The sequence below is a fragment of the Abramis brama genome (genome assembly GCF_963993115.1).
Source record: "Abramis brama genome assembly, chromosome: 24".
In the NCBI taxonomy this organism is placed as follows: Eukaryota; Metazoa; Chordata; class Actinopteri; order Cypriniformes; family Leuciscidae; genus Abramis; species Abramis brama.
In genome coordinates, this window is record NC_139986.1 from 6,269,191 (window position 1) to 6,281,314 (window position 12,124).

At 38.2% G+C, this 12,124-nt stretch overlaps 1 protein-coding gene across 3 annotated transcripts in view; it reads right to left on the reverse strand.

The window, feature by feature from the left end:
- Positions 1-3,032: 3,032 nt before the first annotated feature.
- Positions 3,033-12,124, reverse strand: part of dipk2ab (divergent protein kinase domain 2Ab) — a 44,450-nt gene continuing 35,358 nt past the window's right edge. For all 3 annotated transcript variants that reach the window (XM_084102514.1, XM_084102516.1, XM_084102515.1), the window contains one exon: positions 3,033-5,130. In XM_084102514.1, the coding sequence (XP_083958640.1) occupies positions 4,799-5,130 (332 nt within the window). In that variant the 3' untranslated portion in view covers positions 3,033-4,798. The remainder of the gene's footprint in view (positions 5,131-12,124) is intronic.

Consider the following 12,124-nt stretch of genomic DNA (forward strand, 5'->3'; position numbering starts at 1 on the left):
AGACACTCTCTACATGCCAACAAGCTGTTTGGGAGGCATGCAAGGAAACGTAAACGTCTGGAGTTTGCTAAGCGGCACTGGGACTTCAACTGGGATCGTGTGCTTTGGTCAGATGAGACTAAGATTGAGCTTTTTGGCAACAAACACTCTAAGTGGGTCTGGCGTAAAACAAAAGATGAGTATGCCGAAAAGCACCTCATGCCCACCGTGAAGTATGGTGGAGGATCTGTGATGCTGTGGGCCTGTTTCTCTAGGCCCTGGGAACCTTGTTAGGGTGCATGGCATTATGAACGCTTTGAACTACCAGGACATTTTAAATAAAAACCTGATGGCCTCTGCCAGAAAGCTGAAGATGGGTCGTCATTGGGTCTTTCAGCAGGATAATGATCCAAAACATGTGGCAAAATCTACACAAAAATGGTTCAGCAGTCACAAACTCAAGGTCCTCCCATGGCCATCTCAGTCCCCAGACCTCAACCCAATCGAAAACCTGTGGGGCGAGCTAAAGAGGAGAGTGCATAAGAGAGGACCCAGGACACTGGATGATCTAGAAAGATTGTGCAAAGAAGAATGGTCAAAGATCCCTCTCTCTGTGTTCTCCAATCTTGTGAAATGTTATAGGAGGAGATTAAGTGCTGTCTTGTTGGCAAAAGGGGGTTGTACAAAGTATTAACATCAGGGGTGCCAATCATTGTGGGACACATGATTTCAAGGGTTTTTTTTGTCTAAATGTGTGATTTTGTTTTTTACCACCAAAGTAATGTACTTAAATAAAAGGTTGGATTTTTCTCTTTTTTTGCATTTGGGTTCTATGTTGTTTTAAAAAAAAAGGAGAATTTTTAGAAGTCCTCGACCACATCTTAAACAGGGGTGCCAATAATTGTGGAGGGCACTGTATATATATAAAAGAGTGCGGCACTCTTTTACTTATCCATGTCTTTGCGAGTTTGAGACAGAAGTGCGCTTGCAGAGATAGCCCTGCACACACGCTCTTCTGTTTGGCTGTGATTTGTTTGAGGTGGAAATGATTAAAACATGTCTTGAGACAGCATTTGAAGTCTAGTCCAAATGTTTGATGTGATGAGCGCTTTCGAAACACTGCTTTGTGAAGCTTCAAAACCTTTGCGAATCATTTGCGTGTCCGTTAAATCCACAAGACCGTAGGGTGTCCCATTTGTTATTTCAGGTTTCAGTCACTAGCGCCCCCTTTGCGGCCGATATGCAACCTCGATGCGTACTTTTGCAGACCCCGCAAGCCCACGAGCTCCACAGCAGACTTCTACCTGGCAGTCAAAGCTGAATTACGTCACAAACATGTGGATTTGGAGGAAGATCGCCAGGGCTTAGGGTTACGTTTGGGACAGGGCCAAAGTCACATGATTTCAGTAAATTAGGCTTTGTTACATCATAACTGTATGGAAATTTCAATAGAGAATGTGTAGCTACGTCATGCTGCGTTGCATGCTGGGGATGCACCATAATTTTGGGAGGATCACCCTCTGCTACTTATAAATTCATACCAATAAATCTGCTTACATTTTGTTTAGTGTTTGCCTTGAGAGTGAGTATTCACATTCTTCATGGTATCGTTTGCAGGAAAGAGAGGCTATTTTATCGCACTGCATGATAATTTGATGTTTTCACCATAGTTTTGCAGAATTCAAAGCTTAATGTACCAGGTTACCATGAAAACAAGTGTCACGTGCTGTGTGCTTGCTGCTGCTTCATCCATCATATGGTAGAAATGTCCAAATAAAAATATTCACTTTCACCAAGTTTTTTTTTTATTCACGTTTTTAAAATACTGCCTTAAACTCACTAGCAGAAAGACAGTGTGATCCTAGTGTGGCGTCTAAACAACAGAGTAAAACATAACTCAATAAAACATTTGCAACTGATTTGTAAAGGTTTTCCTGCATGTTTGGGCTGAGTTTTCGTTGCATTTACACCATTCTGACCAGTAGGCAGCAGGCATTTTTTTCTCCCATCACTACGACAGATTGAATATAAGAAATGAACCAGAGAATATTGCTCTGTTCACACCATGTCATGAGATGACAACTCGCAACGTTCTATTAGCTGTGACTCAGAATTAGGCATTCCTGTAGCATATGCTATCAACAGCAATATATGAATCTGCAGTTGTCAAGTTGTACAGTGGTCATGTGGTACAAGTGGGAGCTCTCATAAAATTCAGTTTACAAGTTGTAATTACGAGTTCTAGGAGGATGAGAATGCTTACAAGATTCCGCTTTACAAGTCGGAATCTCGTAATTACGACATGGCGTGAACTCACTTTATTTCCACCTGAAAGGCAGCGGAGCTCAGCACACACCTACTTGATTACATTATCGCCACGGATCCAGTGGTAGGTTGAAAATGTTTATCAGTTGGAGCAAACTTTTCCAGAGATTTCACTTTAACAAGCTGTTTTGAACCCCTGAAACAAACTCCAAGCAAATTCTTTTTTTTTTTTTTTGGCTTGATTTTGTTCAAAATGAAGCCACACCAGTTTGTTCTTTGATTTCGTTTTAAGTATAAGGGCTTTACCAATCTATTTAAAAAAGTGTCTCTACCATTTACCAGTGCATAGCAATAATTAATTAGAGTAAAAAAAAAAGTCACATATCCTGTGTGCCACATTTTAATTTCTTCTCATGAAAAGTCAGTCACTCAAAGGATTAGTTCACCAAAAAATTGAAATTCTGTCATCATTTACTCACCCTTATGTTGTTCCAAACCTGCATTAGTTTCTTTATTCTGATGAACTAATATATATATATATATATTTTTTTTTTTTTTTTAAATATTGGTAACCAGACAGTTGACAGTAGCCATGGACTTCCATTGAAGAAAAAATAAAGAAAAAACTATGGAAGTCAATGGCTACCGTCAACTGTCTGGTTACCAACATTCTTCAAAGCTTCATACCTATGTAGGTAGCAGACAGCAAGGCGACTCACTGTGTTATAGAACTAAGCAAGTCAGCCTTTACACCTGAATGAACGTGTCAGTAAAGACACTGACATCTGTTCCTTGATGTATTTTTTATATACCTTAATAAGTCCAGGAAAATGCAAGTACACTGTTGTTATGAATTGTAATAGTTAACAAATGATTGTAACTAAGAATGTCCAAATGCCTAAACTTAATCTCTTCTGTAAAAAATATAATTTAAATCAATGAGATTCAAAGCATTATGACATCAAAAATAAAACAAACACTGGAAGTATATATGCATGTATGAGAGAGAGAGAGAGAGAGAGAGAGAGAGAGAGAGAGAGAGAGAGACACACACATACATATATTCATTTATTTGAGATTTAAACAGACTAAAAAGTTGTAAATACAACTTCTGAATGAAAGGCACAGTAAAATCAGACATGGCTGATATAATACTCAACTGAAAAAGAAGTACAGTACAAAAGCAGACAGTTACTTATGCACGCAATAAAATCTCTCACGTGCCAACACCCAAAGAGAGGCCATCCAGTCACTGGTTTAGATTTGACAAGAGCAGAGGGATCTTCAGTGATAATGGCTGATCGACACTTATTGCTTTGACTCTTTAGGGCCTGACTGGCCAGAACCCAAACATGGAAATAAAAAGATAAAAATTTTAATTAATTTCATTCATTTGCTCTGGCAGAAACATCAAGCTGAAAGTGATTAGCTAGCTTTCAAAATCCAGGCTCAATGGAGTGATGCTGTCAGTCAAGCGCTAGCGTACTTCATTATCTAACGCATACTCATTAGCATACTGATCTAATTCATTGGTCCACCAAGTGCAAAATCAAACTAGGGAGGGGAAAAAAACAGCAGGCTGATGGCTCAAAGGTAAATGATCTTAAGTGTTAGAGACATTTGATTAAATTTTGATTAATTCAATTGCAGAGCTGTGAAATTGAAATGTTAAGATGGATTTTAAAGATAGAAAGTTCATTTTAGCCTGTGCAGATGCATGTTCAGTTTGATAGTGCTGCATCACGCCATGTGCCAGTATATTATTTATAGTTAACGGCCGATTAGAGACCTGGACCTCTCTGATTCAATAGTGCCACGTAATTTGGATTCATTGTGGCCCTCTCTGGACTTTGCTTGATTAATACAAACACAAATCTTTGTAACAAGTCTAACCACATTCATGAATCTGCTCTGGAGTAATTCTGATGGTTTGACAATGCAAAATTTTTACTGAAAGGCTCTGCCCTTTTAGTTCAGAGTTTTGAGTTATATAGAACCAGACTCTTTGGTATATGCAAAGCAATTCCAACTCATTTCCCCTCCAATCTGCTCTAATTATGTACAGATTTCCACATCCTCTCTACCATCTCAAAATTATGCTTTATGCCAAACTCATTCTTCCTGGAATGTAAGTGAATCAATTAGGCAGAAGACGTTCACTAAAACGTTTTGGACAGAGTTAATGCTCGTGTACTTGCATTCCCAAGCTGCCTTTCCCAGTGTCACCATTTTGCAAGTAAACCTCCAGCGAGAAACCGGAGGATGTTGACAATGATGATGTAACCGCTGCCTTTATTGCAAAATAAACCATTGAATAAAAGCAATGAACCCAAGTCTTTTCAATAATTTAAAGATTTAGAGAAACAAAATGTACACATAACAGATTGTAGTGATGGACGTTTGGTCTGAGATAGAGTTACAAAGGATAGAGCTTCGTCAGACCTTAAGTCTCAAGACCTTAAGTTGTCATAAGTCTAATGGGGATCCCCAAACCCTAAAGACATCATCGGACATTGATGAATGAACGTTGAGCATTGACAGATATGGGCGGTCATTACCTAGCGGTACCGCTGAGCTGGGTTAAGTACTCGCGCAGTTCTTTAGCTGCTTGGAAGCGGCCATACCGCTTTTTGGGGTTGGCACACTCATCCAAAAGAGCTTCAAGCTGGCCGTCTTTGGCTATGTGTGGCGGGGGGTCATGAAGAAGTCCACCGGAGCTGCCCCGCCATGTAGCATATCGCGAAAGCAAATTTTGACAGATGGCGTAATAGTTGTGGTCCACTGTGACCCGTGAGCACAACATGTCTTTAGAGAAGGAAAGGCAGGCCTCCTTGTCACACTCCTCAAACTTGCTCTCGTACCAGACGTCGTAGTTCTCAGGCTTATCTAGAGGAAGATGACAGAAACATGAGTAAAACTGCAGCAGTTGATGAAAATGTAAAGACACTGAATTTGCTCTTTCATTTTTTGTAGGTTTTTGTAAAGAATATGACAAGTTTCAAACTAACTGGGTCAATGATGTTTTTTATCTTTAAATTTATTTTTAAACTAAATTAAATTTCATGTTGATATCTGAACAAAAAATGTGTCAGGGTGATACAACTGTCCTTAGATCATAATGAAAAATTGTATATCACTCTTATCATTTCTTAGATTTTGTGTTACAAAACTACTTCTGGAAAACTACCACATCTTGAAAAATAATAATTTGATAATTTGATTCAATTTGCATATACAGTGAGGAAAATAAGTATTTGAACACCCTGCTATTTTGCAAGTTCTCCCACTTGGAAATCATGGAGGGGTCTGAAATTGTCATTGTAGGTGCATGTCCACTGTGAGAGACATAATCTAAAAAAAAAAAAAATCCAGAAATCACAATATATGATTTTTTAACTATTTATTTGTATGATACAGCTGCAAATAAATATTTGAACACCTGTCTATCAGCTAGAATTCTGACCCTCAAAGACCTGTTAGTCTGCCTTTAAAATGTCCACCTCCACTCCATTTATTATCCTAAATTAGATGCACCTGTTTGAGGTTGTTAGCTGCATAAAGACACCTGTCCACCCCATAAAATCAGTAAGAATCCAACTACTAACATGGCCAAGACCAAAGAGCTGTCCAAAGACACTAGAGACAAAATTGTACACCTCCACAAGGCTGGAAAGGGCTACGGGGAAATTGCCAAGCAGCTTGGTGAAAAAAGGTCCACTGTTTGAGCAATCATTAGAAAATGGAAGAAGCTAAACATGACTGTCAATCTCCCTCGGACTGGGGCTCCATGCAAGATTTCACCTCGTGGGGTGAAAAACTACAGGAAACGTTTGACCTCTGTAATTGCAAACAAAGGCTACTGTACCAAATATTAACATTGATTTTCTCAGGTGTTCAAATACTTATTTGCAGCTGTATCATACAAATAAATAGTTAAAAAATCATACATTGTGATTTCTGGATTTTTTTTTTTAGATTATGGTCTCTCACAGTGGACATGCACCTACGATGACAATTTCAGACCCCTCCATGATTTCTAAGTGGGAGAACTTGCAAAATAGCAGGGTGTTCAAATACTTATTTTCCTCACTGTATATTAGGTATATTCAATGGCAAATTTTCTCAAGGAAACGAAATCTCTCAACTAATGGTCCCTTCACATACTGCATCTGTTTCTCAGTCAGATAACCTTATTGATGCAGTTGCTTTAGCTCTTCTTCAATTGTCAACAGATTCCAAGAATATCGGCTTGTCCAACGGTCTATAAAACTCCCCATCCTGCAACTGCCGCATAGCCTCCCTAATGTACTGTTCCCTGTCCATCACTACTTCCACACTACCCTTATCCACTGGCTAAATTACAATTGTGTTGTCCCTCCTCAGCCATTTCAAGGCCTCCCAATCCCCTCTGTACGAATTCCATTCTTCTCCTGCCTCTGTCATTCCTTTAAACACCCTCTCATTCTCCTCAACTATCTTCCACACCAATTCTGGCACCTGACTCTTCCTTGGCTCCCAACCCCCGAGCTGGTTATAAATGGCGGCTTCACCCCTCCACCTTTACCCCCTTCCTCCCCTTCAAAGAAGATGTTGCAACAGTGACATTTCATCTTTATTAAGCACTCTTGTTTTGGAGAGGGTCACCACTGTACCATAACAGGGTGCCTTCTCCCTTAGCAGTTTAAATGCTTTGCCTAGTGCGGCCACATCACCTCTCCTATCTCCTGGGTAAAGTGGGTTAGGTCAGCTTCCATTTGAAACCGGCCATACAGGAGATTTTCTATGGCCTTCCCCATGGTATTGATGTGATCATTCAGTTCTCTCAGCAACATTTTCTCTCTCACTAGCAATAGCCAGTGTAAGTTGATCATAGGCATGAAGACTTGATCATTTGGGAAGGTTAGCAGAGCAAAGAAAGCGTGCTTCCTGTTGTTAATGCCAAATGACAGCAGCACCTTCGTTACCTCTGAACTTGTTGGTGTCCTGTTCTTCAGAAGTTGGTAAATATTAGGGGTGGAACGGTACACAGAAGTCACGGTTCGGTTCATACCTCGGTTCAGACATCACGGTTCGGTACGAGTTCGGTACAATGGAGGGAAAAGCAAAACAAAAATGCAGAAGGCTTGTGCATGTCTCAGGCTGTACCACCAAAGGAAAATAAATTACTTAAGCCTTGTATTTTTTAAATAAGTTTTATTAATAAAGTAAAGGCATAGAACCAGTTTATTTGTAGTGCACTGACAATAGTTTTATATAATTAGTTTATTAATTAAATTAATAAAAAGACAAAAAGACCTTGGGATATGTTTGGTAATTGTACCTGAATGAACTGAAAATTAATTTGCTACATTTCAGATTAGTATATTTGTTTTCCTTGTCCCAGTCGTGCTCTTGTCTCTCAAAAAGGCTTTGTCCAACAGTTTCCCTTTGTTCCCCTTGCCTCTTCCCAAACCTGCTCTTTTTCTAGAGTCCTCCTTCCTTCGCCCAACCTTTTCCTCTTTCTCCTTTTCCTCATGTTCACCGCCGTAAATCTGTGCTTAGTCAATTCCAGCCACCTCATCCATCATGATCCAGAGCTCTCACTCTCCTCCCCTTGTTCCTGTACCCTGGTTACTTGGTCTTGCATCTCTTGTTCTTGCTCGGCCTCCTCTGATTGTTCTTCCCCTCTTGCTCTTGTACCTCCTGTGTGATGTTGTTCTCTTGCTGTGATTTTGCCCCTTGTTCCTCTTGTTCTGTTCCCATCTGGCTTGACCTCTCACCAACCCACAGCTGTCTAATCTCTTCCATAGCCACCCGCAAGGTCCCTCCTTGCATATTCCCCAAATTTCGTCTGGCCCATCTGCTGGCCACCTCCAACACTCTCTCATCCACGGTTGGATCCATCCTCAACAGCTGTGCTTGTACTTCCCCCTTCACCGTCAGATATTGTTTCTTCAAAATCTCCAGGCTCTCGCACAGCCATCTCCTCACACCGCCATACAGTTGCCACCCTGCCATTGGTGTTGGGGCTGCAGGAACCACTGCCACTCCCAGCCATCTTGCAACCTGCTGCAAGGATCTTGGACCGGGTTCTTCTTCGGTCTCCCTCAAATTTTTCAGATGATGGACCATCTTTATATACATATGTATCAGCCATATAAGGCTCATCTCTCATCTCTATCCATTTTTGCAATCTATAACAGAATAACTCATTTAGTTCCATCATCTCTTTAAATAATTAGATATTTACAAATGAATTACTACAATTAACCAATTCATTACTACAATCAAACTCATACTATCAATATGTATTATATAATGATTAAAATCCCAACCATATTCATATTTTATCCTACCCAGATCTCACTTTATGAACTCGAAACTCCAAAAAATAACCAACCTCCCCATATCCCTACCCAGGAGTACGAAATTTTCAATATGAATTTACTCCAGACCAGCAAACCAAACCATAACCCCAAGAGTCACACTCTATAATCCTGGCCAAGCATCGTACTGCCAAGAGAACGTCCTCTTTCTCAGCCCCCTCTATGCCTAACCTTTACATTCTATTTAATTCTAATTAAAACGGGAAATAGGAAGTGTGTTATAACTTCTGCATTCATTGACTGATTTTGATTAAACTGTATCTGTATGTTCATTGAGGGAGGCCAATCACATGGATGCGACTATTGTGAGTCAAAGTCATAGTGCCACCAACTGGCAGCAGGAAGTTTGTCATTTTCACAATTCTTTGCAATCGCTCTCTTATTTTTACCCAATTTGCTTCAAACTTCATCAGAATAATTTTCCAGTGAAAATACTTTTGATATCTTAAATACAGAGGTGTAGCACAAATCCAAGGGCCCCCCCTGCAAACCGCAAGTCCTATGTGGGGAGCCTCGGATTTGCGGTTCGTCACCAAACTCGGTCAACATGAAACAAAAGACACTGAAAATGCTAAATTGCAAACGTTTATATGATATTTCGAACGGTGTTGCCATGGCGAGGGATTAAAGAAAGGCAAAAAAGGGAAACAGGAAGTGTCTCATATCTTGTAAAATCATTGTTTGATTTAAATTAAAATGGGATTATATGTTTGGTCATGGGGGCTGAATGAATGTAAAATGAATGTACTATTTTTTATAGTCTAATATTTTTTTTTTCTATAAATATTTTGTAATTTGGGGGAAATTGGAGGCATTAAACAATATTCACCTCTAAATAAAACACCATTTACTTCTATATAAAGTAATACATCTATATAAAAAAATAACTAATTTTATTCTATCTTTTTTAAGTAATACAGCATATTCAAGTTAAAATAGGCAGATTGGTGCTACCTGGAAGAAATAAATAAAATAAAATGTAATACATAGTAAATAGGGTTGAGCAAACTCTTGTTGCTGAGAAAAGTGTTTTAAGACATAATTACTTTTATTAGCCATTGTAGGGGTGGGCGATAACCAAAATCGTATATCACAATAGGAGTAATTTTATTTTATGATAATAATATATATCTCAATCTAGTTCTTTTTGCTTCAAATAAGGTTGTTGTGATATCAACATTTTTGAGACCATTGAAATTTACCATTGTCACACTTACTGAAGTCAAGTAAACGGTGATAAAGAAACAAAAACTAATTACAATCATTTAGGAAAACAAACAATAGAACAAAGAAACAACTGAAATAGACCTGAAGTATCCTCATAAGAGCAATCTTAAATGAGTTAAAGTCTTAAATGAACATAAAGAGTTGTGAGAAAATGAGACACGTGTGAGATCCCTGTCATGTGCAGCAGCGGCAGGTCTTAAAGTGACAGCAGACTAATGCTGTCTGTCATTAATCAAATAACAAAGGTAACAGAGAAAATGACTCACTGCTCTTGACTAAAGACATTTTGTTTCTTTAATAAGGATTAATCTATATTTAATTAAAAAATGTACACAGTGCAGACTGTTTGATAACTTTATTCAATTTCTGTATATTTCATATTACCTGTTAAACAGGTAGGAAGGACACAGGTAAATATGACATTTATTATGGGTTTATGTGAGGATTGTTTTAAGTTCACTTAAATTAAAAGATGTTATATTTTTGAAGCCTAATAAATGTAAAAAAAAACAAAACAAAAAAAAACAAAAAAAACATTATATTCAATGGTTCTGGCCGAGCTGTGATATAAACTAAACGCTATAGGCTATTTAAAAAAGGGGTGGTGCTGTTCAATATGTCCCGCCCTGTCTTTCTGTTTCAGTGGAAATTACATCAACACATTGAGTAATGCTGTGCATTTCAAGTCACTTCAGTGGGCCTTTAAAATTGAAAACATTTTTTGTTTTTTTATAAATCATATTTGAACACACTCGTTCAGTTTGAACACAATGAAAATATCAGTCGGTGGACCAAGAGAGCAATTTGTGACTTAGCACAGAAGCAATCAGGTGGACATTTCTGAAGTACAGCATGTTCCTTCCTTAATAAAGGGACACAAATTGGCAGTTTTCTCTACCCTGAACACAGACCACATACAACCTTCATCTCCACACTTATTTTTCAAGACCCTGACAACCAGGGCAAATAAATAACATACTCTATGATGAGAAACCCTTTGGAGTTGCATTAATGATCAAATTGATTAGAGTGAAACAACCCAGGAGATGCCAACCCCTAATCATGTTTGAGAAACAATGCACTCCTGCCACTCCTTCCTCCACTCCAACGACTCAATCTACGTTTCCGACATCAGGCTCTGCCTCAGGCCCCAGACCATTGCCTAAACTCAATCACCGCTCAACACAGATCTGCAGACTCTGAGAGCCAAGGTGAAGAGATGTCATTTACTCTGGTAGACGTCGGTCTGTGTGACTGATGTGTGATCAGACCCTGTTCTTGCCTCTGAATGCACAAATCTGTTACATACGTCTTTGATATAATATCAAAAGACATATGGGGGAAAGAAATGTGCGATTGTGGGTCTGTGTTTTTGTGCAAGTTCACATAGGTTTAATATCCACGGAAGAACAAGCTCTTAAATGATTATCCCAGTGAGATACATATTAAATTCCATGTACAGTATCTGTTGTGTGCTTTTAATTAGCTCAGAAAAATGTTTTTCTGTTTCACTTTTTCCCCATATCCATTAATACCCTTACATTAGAAGCCCAGCAAGAAAGCGTGCAGCACCACAAATTAATGCTATATGCAAATATGGAAACAGAAAATGACCATTATTATTACATTTATTGTAGAATATATCCTGCGGAAGCGGAGAATACAGTGCTTTGGGTGATTATTATAGCACTGGATTTTTATAACACTGACAATTCAATTAGCAAAGCTTTGACCTGTCTTTATTTTGTCAGAGATGTATCTAGACGATACATTTTATGCAAACAGGACAAACTGTCCCAAACGATTCCTCCATTTTTCATGTTGCAAATGTTTTGTTAATTGTTAGATTGTTAGTTAATACATTAATGTAAACAAATGAAACCTTAGTACAATGAATTAACTAACAAACTAACAATGAACAAAACATTTGTTACAGTATTTATTAATCTTTGTTAATAAAAATTGAGTTGTTCATTGTTTGTTCATGTTTTTGATCGTTTGTTGATTTTAATAATGTATTAGTAAATGTTGAAATTAACATTAATTTTGATTAATAAATGCTAAGTAAGTAAAACCTAATTAAACCGTATTGTAAAGTGTTATCAAATGTTTTAAGCTGTATTTTTAAATGATTAATTAGTAATATAAATAAATATTTAAAGGGGTCATGACATGAGAAAACATTTTCCAATTTATCTTTTTACATCGCAAACCATAAGTAAACAATTTCATAATGCTTTGTCTGTAAATAATAGCGAGGGGACAGTGATATTGTTTCATGTCATGAC